Here is an 18806-nt window from a genome sequence, read left to right as displayed (position 1 = left end):
GGTGCGTGAGGGAGTGCTGTGTTGCATTTATTGTCCGTGTTATGATGCTGTCTTCTAAGATCCCACATTTGTTGTGCAGCAGCAGTCCCAGTCTGCCTAGCCGGACTGGCCATTGAAGTATAAAATGCATCTTGCTTGGTTGGTAGTGGGAAGACATATTTTATACTCATATATCACACAAATGAGTGGGTGGTAACTTTTTATTCATCACCAATGTGTTGGTGTTTCTGGAATAAAACGATGGCATCATGAACAGATTCAGCTTGTTTTGTTTTGGTCTTCTTATTGGGTTTCTGTACACATCTAAGGCCTCCTTCGTTTCTATTATAGGCTGAGCTGACGTTCTGTGCAGGTGACATCATCACAGTTTTTGGGGAAATTGATGAAGATGGGTTTTATTATGTAAGTATTTGACTGCTCCACCCAATAAGATGATTTCTAGGGTCTCACACGTACAGTAACTCTGTGTTCAATTTATTAAATCACTTGTCTTTTGTAACAACTTGTCTGAATTCTCCAGGAGAAAATGGTACAGTAATTGGACTCATTTAATTGTACATTCATACAGCCAGATGTTTTACTGAAGTTCAGGCAGCACTATCCGTAAGTGGGATTACAATTCCCTGGATTCTATGAACATTTGTTTGTAGCCTTTGCTTACAAATTAATTTATGACATTATTTTTTTTCTTCACAAGCAAAGTTTAGTGAGTTCAGCTTGGTGATTTTCTCAAAGGTTGTTAGTCAAAATGAAGCACAAATGTTCAGCCGAGCTGCTTTATATTTGGGAGTATCTTCTGGAAGAATAGGAATAATGCAGAGAAAGCAAGACGAAAATGCAGAAACCAAACAAAATCGATCAATGTGTAACAAAAAGACTGCTGTAGACTTAGATTAGGTTTGGGTTCAACTGCTGGACCTTTTCTTCTTACTTATCCTCTACAGGGTGAACTCAATGGACACAAAGGTCTCGTTCCTTCAAACTTTCTGGAAGAAGTGCCTGACGACGTAGAGGTCTTTCTCACAGACAGTCCATCTCGATATCCCCAGGACGCTCCCGCTAGGACAAAGACCAAAAGGGTACATCCTCTTTCACAGTACTAGCCCTTTGTCATCCATTTGTTGTTTTAATTTGTTTACCTCGTTACTTTTCACTTGAATGTGTGCATTTGTGTGTGAACGACAGCAAGATTTGCAATGGGGAATTTGGAAATTGGTTCAAACCAGTGTTGAAAGTAGAAACGTGAAGTGAACATTGTACTTGACAGAAGTACATATATGTATATACTGTTAAATGCTTCAAAGGGGAAGTGTGCATTGTAATAATATTTTAAATGGAAATATTCATAAAGCCTTCTGTAAAATAATATTTCTGAAAAAAAAGACACTTAAGTCAAAGTAAAGCATTTTATTGTATTTTCACAGGAAAGCATGTACATTTAGCATTCTAAGTGCTTTATGAATATAACCTGCATTTGATATAAAATAATCACTGATAGAACAAATAATATAGATGGACTGGATGGAGGTTAATATACTATGTAGTCTCTGTAGAAAGCATGTTTCCTTTATAGGTTTGAAACTTTATTTTTTACAACACAAAATATTACGTTAACTATCACAATTTTTGTATTTGTTCCAGAAAACATTGTTTTGTATTATTGGGTACATTCTAAAATATATTTGAGCAATACAAAAATGGCAAATAAAGCGATTGAAAATAGTTACAACAGTAATATTAACAGTAAAAACAATACTGTAATAATAAATGTATGTAAACAAATTGCAAATTAATATGTTTGCTTATCAACAGGTTTCATCTGAGATTTGTATTTCTTTGTTTATTTTATTATAATCCTTATTATTTATTCATATTCATAGTGCGGATTATTGAAATGCCATCACTGCATTTTTTTATTTCTTTTCTCACCCGCTTGGCAAAACAGAAGAAGAGTGTTCATTTCACACCTTAAAGGCACTGTTTCCGTCACGTAAGTGAGCAACTGAGGATACCAAGAATACGCTCTCCTGGTCTAATGCAGATGACACGGGTACGCTTAGCTCCCGGTATGCAATGCACACGTATACAGAAACTTTATTGCTTTCCTTTTTTCCTTTATTATTATTATTTATTTATTAAACATTCACAGACATTTTCATTTTCAAGTATTTTCTGCTCAAAACAAATTCTGTGTTCTACCACACACAAACTGCATTTTTAACCAATACGACACCGTGTTTCTTTCTTTTTATTGGATCTTTTTGCACATATGGACCCAAATATTGCTAAACACAGTTTGGAAGTATTGTATTCACCTGAGAGAACACCCTGGCCAGTGCATTAGACAAGAAGTATGGTATCTTCAGTTGTTTCTCTGGGTGTTGTAACATTAAAATGTTCGTCCTTCATGATAAGTATCCCTGCTGTAATTCATGGTAAGCTAAAAGGCCATTGTTGCACGCCAAGATTGCCTCCTTATTGTTTGCAGTTTATTACACTCTAACATCCAATAAGATACCTTCCCTTTCCTTGAAGTAGTGCACCCTGCCACACTTAATATAGTAAAGCAAAAACAAAATGGTGATCATGTGGAAAATTTCAGACCAGCCGATCTCTTCTTGAAGTTTACAGATAAGTGCATAGTGTTCGTCACCATTTGGCCATCAAATCGTCTTCTCAGCTTGGCTTCAGAGAGTGGTTGCTCAACGTATTATTAAAAGACCGTGATTAAGTCGTTTGTGGGGTGCACTTTTTCGTTGTCACTTAAGGAATGATGCGAAATGGCAAAAGAGCTACTAACAATTTTCTTTTCTCATAGAAAATGGCATCAGTTAGGTTTTCAAAATTCATCACTATATTAACATGAGAAATGGAGAACCTTTTTGTTTTATTTTCTTATTTAATTTTATTTAACTTGTTAAATGCTTGCAGACAGATTTGTGAATAAAACTTTTTTAAAGCAGGTTGAATTGATTCCAACAACCTTGATGAAGTTACCTTGGTGAAAAGTGATTAATTGCATCAAAACTGGTAAATTAAATACTTATCTCCTCTCTTCATATCACTTTTTATTATTCAATTTATGTGCAGAATATCCCTAAAATTTCTTATTTGGACTCCTAGATGGACATAACTCATACTAGTAGCTACTGTCTCATGTTAATGATATTTGAGGGCACCACTCCTTTCTCGAGTGCAATTGAAAAGAAGCCTTTTAGCTCATGATTACAATGAAGGAATATTTAGACTTTAGATGTTTCATTGTAACCTGGTTGTATAACTGATTTTACAAGGAGGTAATTGAAAGACATGCACATTCTGTCATTTTCTGTGCGTGATTGGAGAATAATCTGATACTGTGTTCAATCTCTTGCATATGCTGTGAGCAAAGGTATAGAGCTCAAGCAGCAAAATAAACAATTGTGTGCTAATGACAAAGTGAACACTTGATAAAAGTTTGTACTGGACCTTAAAATGTACATTTACTCCTGGGTCCTGGAAGTGCTTTGCCTTTTCCAGGTGTAGCATTTAAACCAGCTTGATTTGCTACGTTTCCATACTGGGAGGATGGTGGGGGAGGGATAGTCTTGAATTCACACATTGTGTGTGGAGATACGCTTCTTCTTAGAAATGTGATCTAAACCTATGTGCGAGAAGAGGCACTTGACTTCACTGTAAAGGGAGATAACACATGAATCCAAAGGTATGGTCGCCTTCTGAGACAGAATTGGACGAAGTGGAGGGAGTAGGGACTTGGGGGTGCGTGAGAGCTGGCTTTGTAATGCCCTGAACTGTCCCTTACGGGTCTCCCATTAGGTTCCACTGGAAAACACTGGCCCGCCCAGAAGAGCCGCCTCCCCCACTGTGCGCCAACACCTCCCCGGCTCAGGGCCCGCCACCCTGGGGCCCGGCAGTCCCATCAGGGGCCCCCGCGACATGTCCTCCAAAAAGAAAAAGGGACTACTCTCCAAAGGGAAGAAACTCTTGAAAAGACTTGGCGCCGTGAAATAATTACTAGTATACTTACTGAAGTATATACCAACCACATTCATATTACAGAAAAAAACTCTATTCTTTCATTACTGTAATTTAAAACAAATGGGAAAAAATAGCTGTCAAAACTAGGATTTTCATGACAACTGTCAACTAGTCAAGTGCTGTACACACATCTAACTCGTGCTCTGAAGCTCTGAAGCTCTGAAGCACACGGTTCATGCTCAGTTTTGACTTTATTTGTTTGATCTAAATGCAGGGACTTTTACAGGGGATGGCAGAATACCAGATGTCACACTTTTTATGCAACCTCTCCAGTCAAGTATGTTTATTGTGGATTCCAAGTGGATCAAAATGTTCTCAGTTCTGAATGTAGGTCAGTCAGAGGGCATTCACAGTATTTGTTACCTCTCTCTATATAAAACACACATTAAACTCAGTAATGACAATGCAATGCCCCCCTACCATCACACTGTTATTGTTGTTCTTGTAAGCTTGCCTCCAAACAATTTGGATGGTGGATGTTTACAGCCCATGACTGACTAGGATCAAAGAGGGCCTTAGTATACTCTGTAAACACTATCAGATAGAATTTTTATATATAATATATATATTTACTGGCTTTGGCAAAGAGAAAATAAAGCATAGGTAACATTATAGAGTATATTGTGAAAATAACACCCAGAGACAGCAAACTAAATTCCCATTTCAAGAGCAAACGGTTTCTCTAAGAGGAATTGGTAAAGCATTGCTTTCTTTTGGCTGCAAAAAATACACACCCATTTGGACCAACAGGTGTCAACACTCAAGTCTTGGCTTTTTCAGCTTTTCAAAAGGGAATGCATCCTTTCACTCACGACTAGTTCATCAGTATTGAATGGTCATGAAATGCCTAGTTGAAACCAGCCTCCATGTATTTGCCTTATTAATGCACAATGGTTTGTATTTTGTCCAGTAAATGGAGCAAGAGTAGTTTGTATGTACTGTGTGCATTCATGTTAGTGTATTCCTTCTTGAAGAAAAAAAGAAATGTAGTTTCAAGTTATGTGATGAAGTGATGTGGTACTAACTACATTTCCATGTATATCTGATTTTGTTGGAGGGCAAAAGGGGGTTGGGGGGGGGGGGTTCTGAATAGTCCCACTTTTTTAATCAGATGGGTCAAATTTTCCCAAGTCCCAAGTTTTCTCCAGATTCTACACAAAAAGGAGTTAATGTGCTTACACGCTAATTTATGGCCATGACGCTCATCAAATATTATCCTGTTGTGACGGGCAGGAACAAACATCCCATCATACTTTAAACTAATGGACTGTTTCTGCATGTTCCATATTGTTATATTGAAGGGAAGCCTTGGTCATTTTATCCCCCCGAAAATATAGTGCAGTGAATGAAGAGCAGTGTTTTGGGCGCCCCTAAAATCGGTTTGATTTCATCATGTTCGCCACACCTTTGGTCCAGAGCTGGTATGTGAAATGAATCCTTTCTCCCTGCTTTTCCTCTACACATTAATCAAAGCCAACATTTCACACCACCATTATCACTGACCATTTTTATGTTTGTTACCTGTTCTAACCGCTTTATGTCCATTTTATCTATTTTTGAATGAAAAAATAAACACTTGAGATTAGAACTGAGACTGCCAAAAATGGAATGTACAATATGTTGGGTATAATTTGCATAATTGTTCGCCAAATTTAAAAGAATTCTGCACTTGATCCATTTAGATGTACATTTTTTCCAATTCATTAAAAAAAGTGATTGGGCATAGCTTCTATACATATTGTTTTGAGTGACTGTTGCTCTTTTTGTACTTGTCCATTTGTAAATTGTTTTTAAATGTTTATACTTGATTTTCAGACTGCCTTTTTTGTAAATTAAGATTTATAATCAAACAGTGCAAGCTTTCCCCATGGTGTCTTCAGAAACGTTTAAAAGTCTGCAATTGTGTGCTAGCTTTATGAATCAAAAATATATATCATTGGCCTATATTTGTGGTTATCAAATACTGTGTGGGTGTGCATGTGTACAAATTTTTTTATCAAAATAAATTTGATATTTTGTAATGTTTGTATTGTAATCTTTTGGAAAATGAAACGCACCAATTCTTATTCAACAAAGGTTTTATTCACAACGAGCATCATCCATACAAGGAACAACTTGATCTTCTGGTTAACCATTTCACCCAATTTAATGAAACAATTTATTTAGCTTTTTTGACCATCCCTTGCAAAACAGTCTTTAGTCAAGTGACTTCACTTAGGGAAACCAAGGTGAGAAATGAAAAGTAGGCATTGCCAGCAAACTAATACTCTTTTCACTATCAAAACAAAAATAGACCTTTACCACTGTGGGTGCATCTTTGATGACATTAAACCAAACAGAAGCCCCATGTCAGTGCATACTCAAAGGAGGAAACCAAGATGAGTACAGTTGGAAATGAAAAGTAGGCAGACTGCCAGCGCACTGAATACGGTTTTCACTATCAAAACAAAAACAGACCGAGTATCTGTGAATACATCAACTCAACAGAAGCGCCCAGTCATTGCATACTCAAAGGGAGCCGCAGCTCACCCAGCCAACCTATCAATTGTTTTGGCTGGACACTAAACTATCAACACAGACCCTTGTATGCATTTGTATGTATATGAATGTGTGGGCCTGACAACATTCAGTTTAAGTACTGTTGTGAATGAACTCCTCGCTCATTTACATTTGATCAAATAAACTAACTTGGGGTGGGGGGATCTTCCAAATACTTCAGATAAGTAACTGAAAGATAATGGCTCTTCCCAACTTGAAAGCCAACTGCTATAAGTTTATTGAAAAGATAAATTGAAGTCCATTTTCATGCTCACCATCACATGTATGAAGGTACATTCACATGTATACATGTCACTTTCTGTGTTTCTAATACTGCACCTACTCTGAGCAACCGGACAAATCCGGCCATTGACTGGTTATACCTTTTAATTACCTATATACTACTGTAAACACTGAAACTAGGTTGTGTACACAAACGTGTCCACAACAATTGAATGAACATCTTAACAGAAACTGAAATCAGGTTTCAGATTCTTGTTAAGCATCATTTTTCTGAGTTTTGCACACCAAAGAACTTGGCATCATAATGTACATCCAAGGGTTGGAAACTTAAGTATGAAACAAACTTCTAGGTCCAGTTAACTACTTCACAAAAAAAACGATTTTGCAATGTTGCTCCCAAAGAGCAATCAAACAAAATCTTTAGGCATCTAAAAATAAAAAATAAAATAAAAGAATTCATTAAAATAAAAAATGAATAAAAAATATATTTTAAAACAACCTTTAAAATAAGCGCTCATAAAATGAAGAATTTTAACTGACATTCTGAATCCACATGGGAGTGCGGCCGCCACTCCCTCTCACAGGTAGTAGAGGAAGTCGTCCAGGTGCATGCTGGGGGTCCTGTGTATGCTCTGGCCCACCAGGAAGGCCAGCTTGTGGGCGTACTGGCAGGGTGCAGGCACACGGATGATCCCCTGAATGAATAATGACACTGCAAGTTACAGCCTGGACAACCAAATGCTCAATTGGCTGGGTTGGGGGCAAATAGTGTTAATAGTTTTTTGCATTTATTAGTTTCCCAGATTAATTCAAATTCCAATCACAGGCAAGCCTAGTCAGGTGTCACAACATCAATTTAGCTTTAAGCTCTCAGAACTTGTCATTTTTTTGGGCAATAAAATATCCAATAACATTTATTTTTAGCATGTATCCATAAATATTTTACTCTCAGAATGAAATGGATTGCAAACAGGGAACACCAAAACTGGCACCAAAATATTGACAGTTTTTAATCATTTTACCTGCCAGTTGTAGTACATGTGGCACAGTTTGTAGGTGAGCCGCTGCATGTGGTCTGGTTTGAGGCCGTTGCTGTCGAACACCACGTTGTAGTGAGTCGGAGACACACTCCCCATGCGAACAGCCTGGCTGATGATGAAGAAGTCGTACCTGAAAGCCGCACCGGCAGCACAGAACAGCGGTGAGATAACGTCACCCCAGCACTCACAGCGCGCGGGCGTGGTCTGGGGCGCGTACCATTCGGGACGAGTCACCTCCGTGTCGATGACCGTTCCGGGCGGCGGGTTCGCCAGCTTCCCGTCGATCCGGGCGAAAAACCTGGAGCTGATCCGCTTCTTCACCACCACCACCGAGAGCTTGGGCCTGGGGAGGAGCGCGTGCGCGTTAGCATCCGGCAGGCGCACTGAGGAGGAGCGCGTGCGCGTTAGTGTGTTAGCATCCGGCAGGCGCACTGAGGGGGAGGAGAGCGGTAAGGGGGCTGTATCTCACGCGTAGTCCTGCCCCAGGGCCTTGATGGAGTCCATGATCTGCGGGACCTCGTAGTTGACCACGCTCTGCAGCATGCCGTCGCCCACCCCGTCCCTGTACACGATGATGCGGGAGGGCAGGCAGCTGTTGTACTTCAGCCAAGCCTTCAGAGCCTCTGCAGGTGGGAAAACACACTTTAGGTACAGGCTGTAGACTGTAAAACTATGGACTAAGTGCCTGTTATGTCACATGCAGACTATCTATGGGCTTGTGAAAAGAGTTCCGAAACCGCAGAAAACACGTTTACGGGCGATGCCATGTCTTCACATCCATACTGGATAGGAGAAGATGTGGTAGGAAAGGTGGATACATTTTGACAGTACTGGGACGCACCCAGGATTTCCCAGCACCCTTTGCAGCACAGCCTGCAACTTGCCTTGCAGCGCCACCTTCAGGCCGTCCATGATCTCCTGTCCACGGTCCTGCATCACACACTTGGAAAACCATCTGGAAGACCAAGCAAACATCACTTATATTTCACACTAGAATAACAGACATGGAGTACACTGGGACACTGACATCACAGTTTCAAATGACTTCACATAAAGAACCAAAGAAAAAGTCTGATCTTGAATCAACTTAGCTTGCCAACTTCCTTTTAAAAAAACTATTTAACAGTAAAATTTCAGGTGCTCAAATTACAGTCTCGATGTTGTAAAATCCCAACAATCACCAATACCTTAACTTGGATAAATCCCACCATAAATCCCTCCTGGGTAGAACTCCTACCTTGACATTCCCTGGTTGAGGCTAGCCACCAGGGCTCCGATAGACCTCTTCCCAGCAGCGATGTCATGGTAACAGTCAATCCCCACGATCATCAGATGTTTGAGCTGGGAAGCAGGAGCAGGAGCAGGATACAGAGCAGGGCAGGGGTCAGGGGTATAAGAAGTGACACGTGTGGGCCAGATTTATTAAGACCTTCAGTATGTGCAAAACCTAGCACACGCAAGACCAATGACTGGTCATGTTACTTGTTTTGCACCAATCATTGTCTGTGTTATGCATTATGAGTGCTAGAAGATTTTGTACATGCTAAAGGTCTTGGTAAATCACACCCTGTGTTGATTATTCATGCCTGTGTTCAGTGTGCACATGCGTGTTCTTACCGGGATCTCCACGCTCCACAGCTCTCCGCCCATCTTGCAGTTCATCTGCAGGGCGATCTTGGTGGCGATGGTCATGAGGGCCTGGGGCCGGCTGAGGGTTCGAGCCACCACGCACTGGCTGGGCGTGGGACACTCCACACACAGGTACTTCTTCACACAGTCGTACTTGTCCTTCCGGTTGGAGGGGAGAATCACCACCACCTGGGGAGACGGGCTAGTTCAGCTTTAAGAGGCCAAACGCTGAGGTCTGAGTGCATGTGAGCACTGTCTGAACAGAGGGGAGAATCTCCATCTGCTGTGGTCAGGAAGGAGGAGATGGGATTTCACCAGTACTCCTTCTGTCATATTTTAGTTGAAATGTTTTAATGACCAATTGCGCAGTCAAGTTAACTTTCAACCATAAACTGAAACTCCAACAAAATAATGCCTTAGGCTTGTATACTATTAGGCTGAGGATTTGTTCATGTGGATGATTTCATTCATTTCATCTTTTTTCTTTTAAGGGCCTTTCTTGCTTGTTGATACTTCCCATAAACAAGTCACAAACTACAAGCCTTTTAACATTATTTACAGAACGAACTCTGATGCTTTCCTTCAATTCATAATAAGCACATACAGCAGCTAATATAAAGGCTTCAGAAACCTCAAATTGCATTAGTGTGCTACCAATGGCTCACTGACTAAAACAGCAAACCTTAATTAATTTCACGTGTATAGCAGTCCTTGGTTAAGTTAAGTTGGTTAATTGGTTAAGTTTGTGATAGGATAACAGATACACATTAGAGTGCTGTCAGCCTCATTCTGGCACAGGAAGGTATAGCCTGTTGGTCTAAGATTTGACAGCCTTGCCACACGATGGCAGTCCTGCATTCTGTAAGGCTGCATAAACACCTACCATCTGAGTACCTTGGCCGACGTTCTGCTGCAGAGCTCTGAGTAAAGCCTCCTGCCTGTCATCGTACTCCACCCTGCAGAGAATTAAGACGACTGCCATCAACTGCCTTCTTCAGACACACAGCACTTAAGCTACGGTTGTCTGAAGGACTCTAATGTGCCAGTTTTACTTGCCCATTGCTATAGAGCAAAATTGACGCATATTTGATTAGATTGCAAAGATATAAATACGTGACAACTTTCCATGAAAGTTCCAATGAACTGTGGGGTGTCTTTTACAAGCTATGCTGCATAAACATGAAGTAAAAATGCTGAATTAAAGTTTTACCATTGCCTTTTACCCTAACAAAAAAATAAACATGTCACTGAAGACTGAAGACTTCACTTTGAAGATTTCACTTTGAACAGTTTCTTCTGTGCAGTCAGATTAAATTGCATTTGATAGGAAGGCAAGGCAAGTGTTTTTTTTTAACATCAATAGCCTTTCTGATCTAGATCTGCCCTGAAATGAACCCTCTGGCTCCCCCTGCAGTCATATCTCACATGACTGCTCTCTGCATCCTGATGCCCAGGGGCTGGGACACTCGGTTCAAAGTCTGCAGCAGGGCCTGGGCCATGTCGGCGTTGCGCCGGGTGTGGAACATCAGCCAGGAGTCCAGGGAGAGGCAGCGGATCAGAGGCAGCCCCCGCATCTCCTTCGACCAGTCAGCCATCCAGGGATTGTACTCGTACTGGAGCAGGGGCAGGCAGCATAACAACTTCATAATCTTAGCATCGTTCCAATACCAATACATTCATTTTAAGCCATTACTGTTTGATACCCCTACGATGCCACAAAAAAAACACACATTTAAAGAAGTGGGCCGCTTCATTTCACGGTTTAAAAAAACCCCCTAAAATGTTCCCTCTGTCCCTTCCTACAAACCGTCTTGGGCCCCTGCACAATCCTCTCCGCAGGGAGGACTCGGGCCTGAATGTTCACCAGCTTGTTGTCAAAGTTCAGCCCCCAGGTGTTCAGCTCCATCTGAGCTTCTGTGTTCCTGGGAGACAGCAGGGCGTGCGTTAGCATTCCCTTCCTAAGGCTACACGCTAGTGCGTTAGTGTTCTCCACCACAGGCTACATGCTAGTGCATTAACCTTCTCTGCTCCATGCTACACACTAGTGCGTTAGCCTTCTCTGCCCTATGCTGCAGGCTAGTGCGGTAGCCTTCTCTTCCCTAAGCTACAGCAGCGCTGCTTAGTGCAGGTCATGGGAGCCCAGTGAATATGCACTTCACTGCCAGCTCAACTTTCCTTATGAAAACTTAACCAGCATCAATTCCCTAACAGATGTATTAAATATAGATTGAAATATTTCTCTCTTAATTAGCACAAACGCCTCTCACACATATCTTTTACAATAGAATGTGCACTTCCTGTCTCTCTAGAGGCTAATTAAGCTGTTTGTCTGAAGCAAAGCCATAATCACACATTGGGTTCTGAGGACCTGGATTGACATGACAAACTTTACCATTCAAAGTTCCCCGATGCAACCCGCGATACTAATGCGGCTAATTTAAGGCTGTTCAAAGCATTTGTCACACCAATTACATGCTGCGAAGGAGCTAACCTCCAGACAATGCAAAGACATACTTATGAATATTGGTGATGAAGCGGCTGAGGCGATTCTCTCTCTGCTCTGGATTAAGTCTGGTGTGTGAGGAGAGGTCCTTCATGATGTTGAAGTCGCTGCGCATTTTGTCCGTCAGGCCTGGATGAAGGGAGAGTCAGCAGGTGTACAGGAGCGGCACTGTGCGCAATATCATACTCAAACATCTCACCTGTTCTGCATTTTACACAGAAAACCGTCTGCTTTACACACATAGAAGTTTGAATAAATGGTAAATGGTAAATGGCAGGCATTTATATAGCGCCTTTATCCAAAGCGCTGTACAATTGATGCTTCTCCATTGACCCATTCATACACACACTCACACACCGACGGCGATTGGCTGCCATGCAAGGCCCCGACCAGCTCGTCAGGAGCATTTGGGGGTTAGGTGTCTTGCTCAGGGACACTTCGACACAGCCCGGGCGGGGGATCGAACCGGCAACCCTCCGACTGCCAGACGACTGCTCTTACTGCCTGAGCCATGTCGCCATGTCGCCATGTCGAATAGATGGCTGCGTATCTAGCACAGGCCCATGGTCAGGTAAAGGGAGCAGTCAGAGCCCACCGGTCAGGTAGCACAGCTCAGGCACCAGCATGGCGGGGCCTTGGGGCCGGTCTCCCGCGGGGCCCTGCGCAGGGCCCACCCTCTTCACGCGACTGATCAGCAGCACCTGGTTGCCGTCGGCGATGTCCAGTCCGTATTGCTGTACAGTATGAACATGAAAATGAAATTAAACTGATGGCTTATCCTAATCAAACTGAAAATTGACAATTACTAGGATGTTAACGTTTCCCTGAGTCATTAAGATGGCTGTAAATTACATTACAATTAAATCATGCTACATTTACATTTTTTGCAGATGCTCTTATTCCAGGGTGACTCAGACAATTTAGATCAGCATTTCTATATGGAGAGTCATTCATTCAAAACTGGGCATTTCACACAAGTTCAGCCGCCATATGAAACCTCATATTCTCCTACATACAAGAGATTAATTTGCTATGCAGGTTAAGATAACCCAAGCTGGGTCTAACTTTTAAAACAATCAGGATTCATCAGTTCTGCTGTGAAATGGCAGCCTTGATATCAGAGATGAATATAAAAGTCACAACAGGTCATGTATACCCAGCCAGACATCTTCATGACAACTGTAACTTGCAGGTTGACTTTTGAGACAAATGGAAGAAATGGGATGGATGCGCCAACACTTACAGTCTTGTAGTAGTTCTTGAAGGAGATCTCTGTGTCCCCTCTTTTGAAGGTGTTGTTGGGGGTGTGATCCCATGCGATGTCGTCAATCCGGTATGTTTTGTTGTTGTACCTTCAATAGAAAATGTAGTGTACACCACACTGCTCTGACATCTGAAAAAATAAAGATTTTATTCCATATTCTGTGTACCATCCTTGTCTGTACACCAGCATGTAGAAAGACATTTGAAGCTTAATCCAAAAAGAATAATATTGTCCGTAATATAGGGCTGTCACACGCCAGTCCTGGACAGAAACCACACAAACGTGCACACTTCAGGATTAGTATGACAGAGCCGCATCTGCCCAACCCGCAACTGCTCCGGACCCGTTGGTTGCCTTGCACGGCAGCCAGTCGGCATTGGTGTGTGTGTGTGTGTGTGTGTGTGTGTGTGTGTGTAAACGGCTGTAAAGCACAGAAACGTTGGGGCCGTACTTGGTGAGCACGATGAGCCCCAGCAGCTCCTTGGCGCAGGCCTCGGGGAAGTGCTCGGGGCCGCACTCCTTGCGGAGCCGGCTCATGACGCTGAGCACCGTCTCGCTGCGCAGCACCTTGTGGCTCACGTCCGTGCACAGCATGATGCTCGACTCGTACTGCAGGATGGTGGTGGTGAAGCCCGGCCAGATCGTCAGCCTACCGGTCAAACACGCATTTCAAAAAAAGGACTCGGATACGTGCTCCCGACGGGCTGAGTTACTCGTTCCGCGAGACGGTTTCGCGATTTCAGGAGGCGTGACACGAACCTGTGCTGAGGGATGTTGAGGGGGTCGCTGGGGTTGTAGTAATGGCGGCCGATCTGCTGCATGTTCATCATCCTCAGCACTCTGTGGGCAGAAGCACGTGATGGGGTTTCTCAGTGCAGCATGCAGGGGCTTTGCGTTTCACCAGTCTGACACCCTTCACAGTGGAGCCTAATCTTAAGGGCAGCCTGTAGCCGAGTGGCTAAGATATGTGGCTAAGGTAGCCACAATGAGGTCCGCACACGTGCATTGCTCCAGGGGGACTGTCCCGCTTAGTCTAATCAACTGTAAGTCGCGTTGCATAAAAGCATCAGCTAAATTACATTATTATTATTCTCATCTCAAGCTGGCCTCCTGGTAAAGAAAGCTGCCAAGCCTTACCTTCTGAAGATGATGTTGTAGAACTGAAGGCACACCGGGGAGGTGGGGGGCAGCTCGTTGGTCAGCGTGACCGTAATCTTGACCTTCTCGCCGTGCCTGGTCTCGCTGTGCAGCACTGTTTCCTGTACACCACATGCATTTACAACATTGTCTATTTGCTGCTCTGGACTACAACTACAATCCCCACACTTCCTGCCACAAAACATTCACACAAAGTAAAACATTCAGTGTTAAATCTGCCTTTACAGAGTACATATCCATCCCAATTGGTTGAGGCGTTGTTGTTTTCAGAGAAGTTCTACCTTCCATCTAACTTCTCCGAAAACATCACTAGTTTAAAAAAATAATAATAATCCTGCTCGTGTTTACTACACGATATCTTTGGGTATTTCCCAAATGTTGGCGTTTTCCTTTAACACTGGACATTTAATACTGTGCATGGCCTCCCATTAAACCACAACGCCGCACCGTGCTGTGGAGCCTCCGGGGGAGGAAGAGGATGGCTCCGTCGAAGGTGCGCGCTGTGCCCAGCGTCTCGTTGTGCTGGAAGAGCAGGGCGGAGCGCAGGCGGCGTGACTCCATGGGGGGGTTAAAGTCCACGTGGTACTGGTACAGCACCCACTGCGGCCGGGACAGGATGCGGAAGAAGTTGGCCCTCAGCTCGATGCGAGACCCCGAGACACCTTTGGAAGAGTTGGCCCATGTTCAGTAAGCATTCAGTGGCGAAACGCAGCCGTCCTCCCCGCTCAGCCGGATCGTGTGCACACCTGACTTGGAGTCCTTGACGTGCTCCATGGCTTGCCTGGTGTTGATCCCAGCATCGTGGAAGTCGCGACGCCGGCCGCCTCTCTCTCCGATTTTCACTTGCGCAAAGCCGGCAGAGATCTGAAGGACAGCTGCGCAAACGCAGCACAGAAAGACTTGAGTGTTTGTGGGGATCTGCAGAAACATGAAAATCTGGACCCTACTGTGTGCTGGGGATTTCCGTCACCGAAATTTCCCCCTTTCACTCTTACATAAAGCGCTATTTCTAACCCGAAGCAAATGTATGTTTCAGTTTCAAATTTCTATTTATAACTGGAGTTTCTTATTAATTGATAATGACCTAATAACAACCAGTGAATAAAAAGTGGTTTTGTGCCAACTTGTCTTTACATGACATAAAATCTAATTGAACATATCTGTTTATTTTTCTGAACAATGTTTATTGAACAGTAGTGCCCTAATGGTCAACTTTAACAAAACTTTGGACAGTCCAAGTAAATTATCATTTAAAACGTCAAATTTCAGCACTATATTTCAGATGAACCGCCACACCTAAATGTAAAATAACAAATAACAAGAATAGAATAAACAAAGAATACATGCATTTTCTTGAAAACGATCTGTCTGTACTTTATTGCATAGTACTGTACTTTATAGCACACTTCCCTGACTGAAGTGTCTTTTGACTGCCAGCATAGTTCCCAAGTGGGAAGAATGCCACAGGCATCCTTAAAGATCAGATATACTGCATTATATATTAAGCTATAGTCTTGATTTGGCATTGTTGTTTCAGTTATGCCAGTGTGGATGTGGATTCTCAATACATTAAAGTGAAACACTACTGCCTTGTACTTTGCAATTTATTAGCCTAAACTTCACATTGCAGAATTGACCAACTGCACTCACAATATTCTGTAGCACAAATGCGTAATTTTATAATAGGCATCAGTATGGCATGTTAGGCAACTAGGCTTGCAACTGCAAGGGTGTAGTTTTGATACCCAGGTAGGGTAGTGCCTTTGTACACTTAAGGTTCTTCTGGAAATATAATGGATTTTATGTATGTAACTTGCCTGAGACACTTTGGGTAAATGTCTGCTAAATGCCCTAAATATGTTGCCTAAAATGCCAACTTAAATCTAAACTGAATAAACAACATCCTATCATAGTATTTTTGTCATCTTTATATACATCTACTGACCGTGATCGCCTTTACAATGAGAGCTACTAATGTACACATACACAATAACATGGATTTGGGTTATTTACCCCTAACGTAAACTAAACCTGGCTAACCATATTTTAAGCAATCCAATGGGGCCATAATTACGTTCCTCACGTTACGAATACATACTATTAGCTACGTTATTAGCTAGTTATTACCCGTCGTAACATTACAATATTAGCAACATTATTCGCCATGCTCAGGACAAAAGTTAACCTTTATAGCCAACATTTTCTACCTTCCTTAGCTACAGCTCCCGGAGATGTTCTCTGCCGTCCTCGGCCCACCAGGTCGCCGGAATCTGGGGGAGCTTCCCGCTTCGGCTCCTCTGAAGGGGGCTGAAATATTTATATTTTCAATAAATCTTTGCCCAATCAAAATAAATAAATATGAAGCGTCAGAATTTCGATTATATGACATTTCATCCGTTATGGTAACAATGTGTTGCGCGTCTGGAGACTAGCTAGACATGCGATTAAAATATAAAAGATTCGCAGCTGGAACTGTTAATTCCACAGAAATGTGTAGATTCTCACCACTCCTGGAGGCCCCGTTTCCTGTCCACGGGCTCGTCCCCTCGATCTGGCTCTAGCTCGCCCGGTCATTCTGTACTGAACAAACTGAAATACACACTAATGTTTTGCGTGTCATTTAGTAAGTTATAAAACTGAATAATATTTTAGGTAGCATTGTTATGTAGGCAACTACGTTAGCTACAAACTCTAACGTTACACGTGGTTAGGCCGCAAACTTTGGCTAGCTAGCAAGTTGCAAAAGTGCAGACATTGGTATATTTTCCATGCCATTTTGTAGACTGTCACTGACTAGTTGTTATTACTTTCGCTAGGCGAACTCATTTTAATTTCGCAGGTATCTCGAAGCTAATAAAGCATAAACTAAAATTTGCTTAATTGTAGCTAACAAGCATTAACGTTACATTTTGCAAACGGGTAACTTAGCTAAGTAAAGATAGCCGGCTAGAATACAATACGTTAGCCACTTTACCAGTTATACATATATCATGCACAGTATAATATTACATATTGTAGTACCTCACAAAATGCTGAACTTATTACAGATGTACTGCCCTCCGAAATGTTCAATGAAGTAGCTAAGTACACTACACTAATTAAACCACACCCGTCGTTATATGACAAGCCTTGGTACATTTATCCTAGTATCCCTACGCATGTAATACAGCAGTGGTCTCTGTAAGTTGTTCTCATTTTTGTATTTTTATTTTATTTGTATATGCATTAGTATTCATATTCTGCAGAAATAATTTTTTTGTAGTTCAGAGTCAGATTGGTTTCAAAGGTAAAGCGGATCTACTTTTTTGGAAGGATATTGTGCACATGAATATTTTTGCAACTGATGGTGTGCAGTTTGTAATTTGTCGTGGACTGCAACCTGGTGGCTTTCCACTAGATGGAGCTGAACGAATTGTCTAACTTCTAAATCGTAGTTGAGGTTTTCCTTAATGTTACATGTATTCACATCGTTTTAAAGTGCATTAATAGTTACTGGCTTCTTAGGTTTGGAACACGTTATCTTCATCTTTGTTTAAATGAACTGGGCTAGTTGTGTATTATTTAGTGCTTTCATATTTTGTAAATAGATATTTGTATTGCAGATTGTTTCTGATGTAGGCTCATTTATTTGAATTTATACATCTCTCAAATCATGACATCCATGAGAATATTATTAACTAGACGTTGCTTTTTGAGGGAGGCGTTGGTGTTATTTCATTTTTGTAATACAAATTAGTACGTGTACCAAAGACACTGTTTATTGAGAACCCTCTGCCAAAAATAAAAACAAACTATTTGGTGAAAAGCAGCAGAACAGGTTAGAAGCTAAGAATTCTGGAATCGTGTGTTTAGAGAGAAGAAACCGAAAAAGAGCAGAAACATTTGCTTGGCTAATTATTTTCCCTCTGGACAGTCAAAGCAAGCTGTATTAGACAGTAACAGATTAGGAGCAGGGACTGTGATGCATCATTATTTTTGCATGAATGCAACACTTTTTATACATGAGTGTATACGTATATTTGCACTGAAGTTTCACGTTTACATTTTTCCTCACACGCAGCGTGCACTTGCTCGCGCACGCACGCACGCACACATTGCCTTTGTTGTTAAATATAAAGTAAAAGTCCTACAGTGTAGTTAACTATCAAATAAAATATGCTGTGCAATTGCATGAATGCATTAGAATCCGTTGGAAGAAGAAAGCTAATCATGTGTGCCTAATGTGCTCTACACCTTTAAGCCCTGTACATTCACCGTTGCCTGGGTTTTGCAGATAGAAGTTCCCCTACTGTGCCACAGTCACTTGTTTATTCATCTCCATGTATTTTGATGAAACAACATCAGTGGACCCCAGAACATCCTAGTTTACTGGGAGACACATAAATCAGCAAGG

General features: G+C 41.9%; 2 protein-coding genes across 2 annotated transcripts in view; one reads left to right on the top strand and one right to left on the bottom strand.

The window, feature by feature from the left end:
- The window catches only part of rimbp2b (RIMS binding protein 2b), a 45689-nt gene extending 39630 nt beyond the window's left edge, over positions 1 to 6059 (top strand). The window contains exons 21-23 of the mRNA XM_061260252.1: positions 331 to 402; positions 945 to 1079; positions 3817 to 6059. Coding sequence (XP_061116236.1) covers positions 331 to 402; positions 945 to 1079; positions 3817 to 4011 — 402 coding nt within the window. The 3' untranslated portion in view covers positions 4012 to 6059. The remainder of the gene's footprint in view (positions 1 to 330; positions 403 to 944; positions 1080 to 3816) is intronic.
- A 1276-nt stretch (positions 6060 to 7335) lies between these two features.
- Positions 7336 to 17484, bottom strand: piwil1 (piwi-like RNA-mediated gene silencing 1). The gene is made up of 21 exons (XM_061260623.1): positions 17435 to 17484; positions 16919 to 17002; positions 16621 to 16720; positions 15160 to 15288; positions 14861 to 15075; positions 14393 to 14514; positions 14015 to 14095; positions 13707 to 13904; positions 13235 to 13343; positions 12587 to 12725; positions 12003 to 12120; positions 11296 to 11410; positions 10914 to 11101; positions 10372 to 10444; positions 9477 to 9677; positions 9097 to 9200; positions 8744 to 8814; positions 8329 to 8482; positions 8077 to 8202; positions 7842 to 7989; positions 7336 to 7514 (listed from the first exon to the last, which is right to left on the bottom strand). Exons 2-21 carry the CDS (start codon positions 16985 to 16987, stop codon positions 7398 to 7400), a joined length of 2577 nt encoding a protein of 858 aa, XP_061116607.1. The 5' UTR covers positions 16988 to 17002; positions 17435 to 17484; the 3' UTR covers positions 7336 to 7397.
- Between the last annotated feature and the right edge of the window lie 1322 nt (positions 17485 to 18806).

Source organism: Conger conger, chromosome 11 (genome assembly GCF_963514075.1).
Source record: "Conger conger chromosome 11, fConCon1.1, whole genome shotgun sequence".
NCBI classification, from domain to species: Eukaryota; Metazoa; Chordata; class Actinopteri; order Anguilliformes; family Congridae; genus Conger; species Conger conger.
This window is presented reverse-complemented; position numbering and strand designations above follow the sequence as displayed.

Bases quoted from the DNA above. Each gene is read 5' to 3' on its own strand.
- piwil1 (XM_061260623.1), bottom strand. From the start codon at position 16,987: ATGACCGGGCGAGCTAGAGCCAGATCGAGGGGACGAGCCCGTGGACAG. The intron at 11,102-11,295 runs GTTTGTAGGAAG...CCCCTGCTCCAG, and splicing joins TTGTGCAGGGGCCCAAGACG to TACGAGTACAATCCCTGGAT. The intron at 7,990-8,076 runs GTACGCGCCCCA...TGCGGCTTTCAG, and splicing joins GAGGTGACTCGTCCCGAATG to GTACGACTTCTTCATCATCA.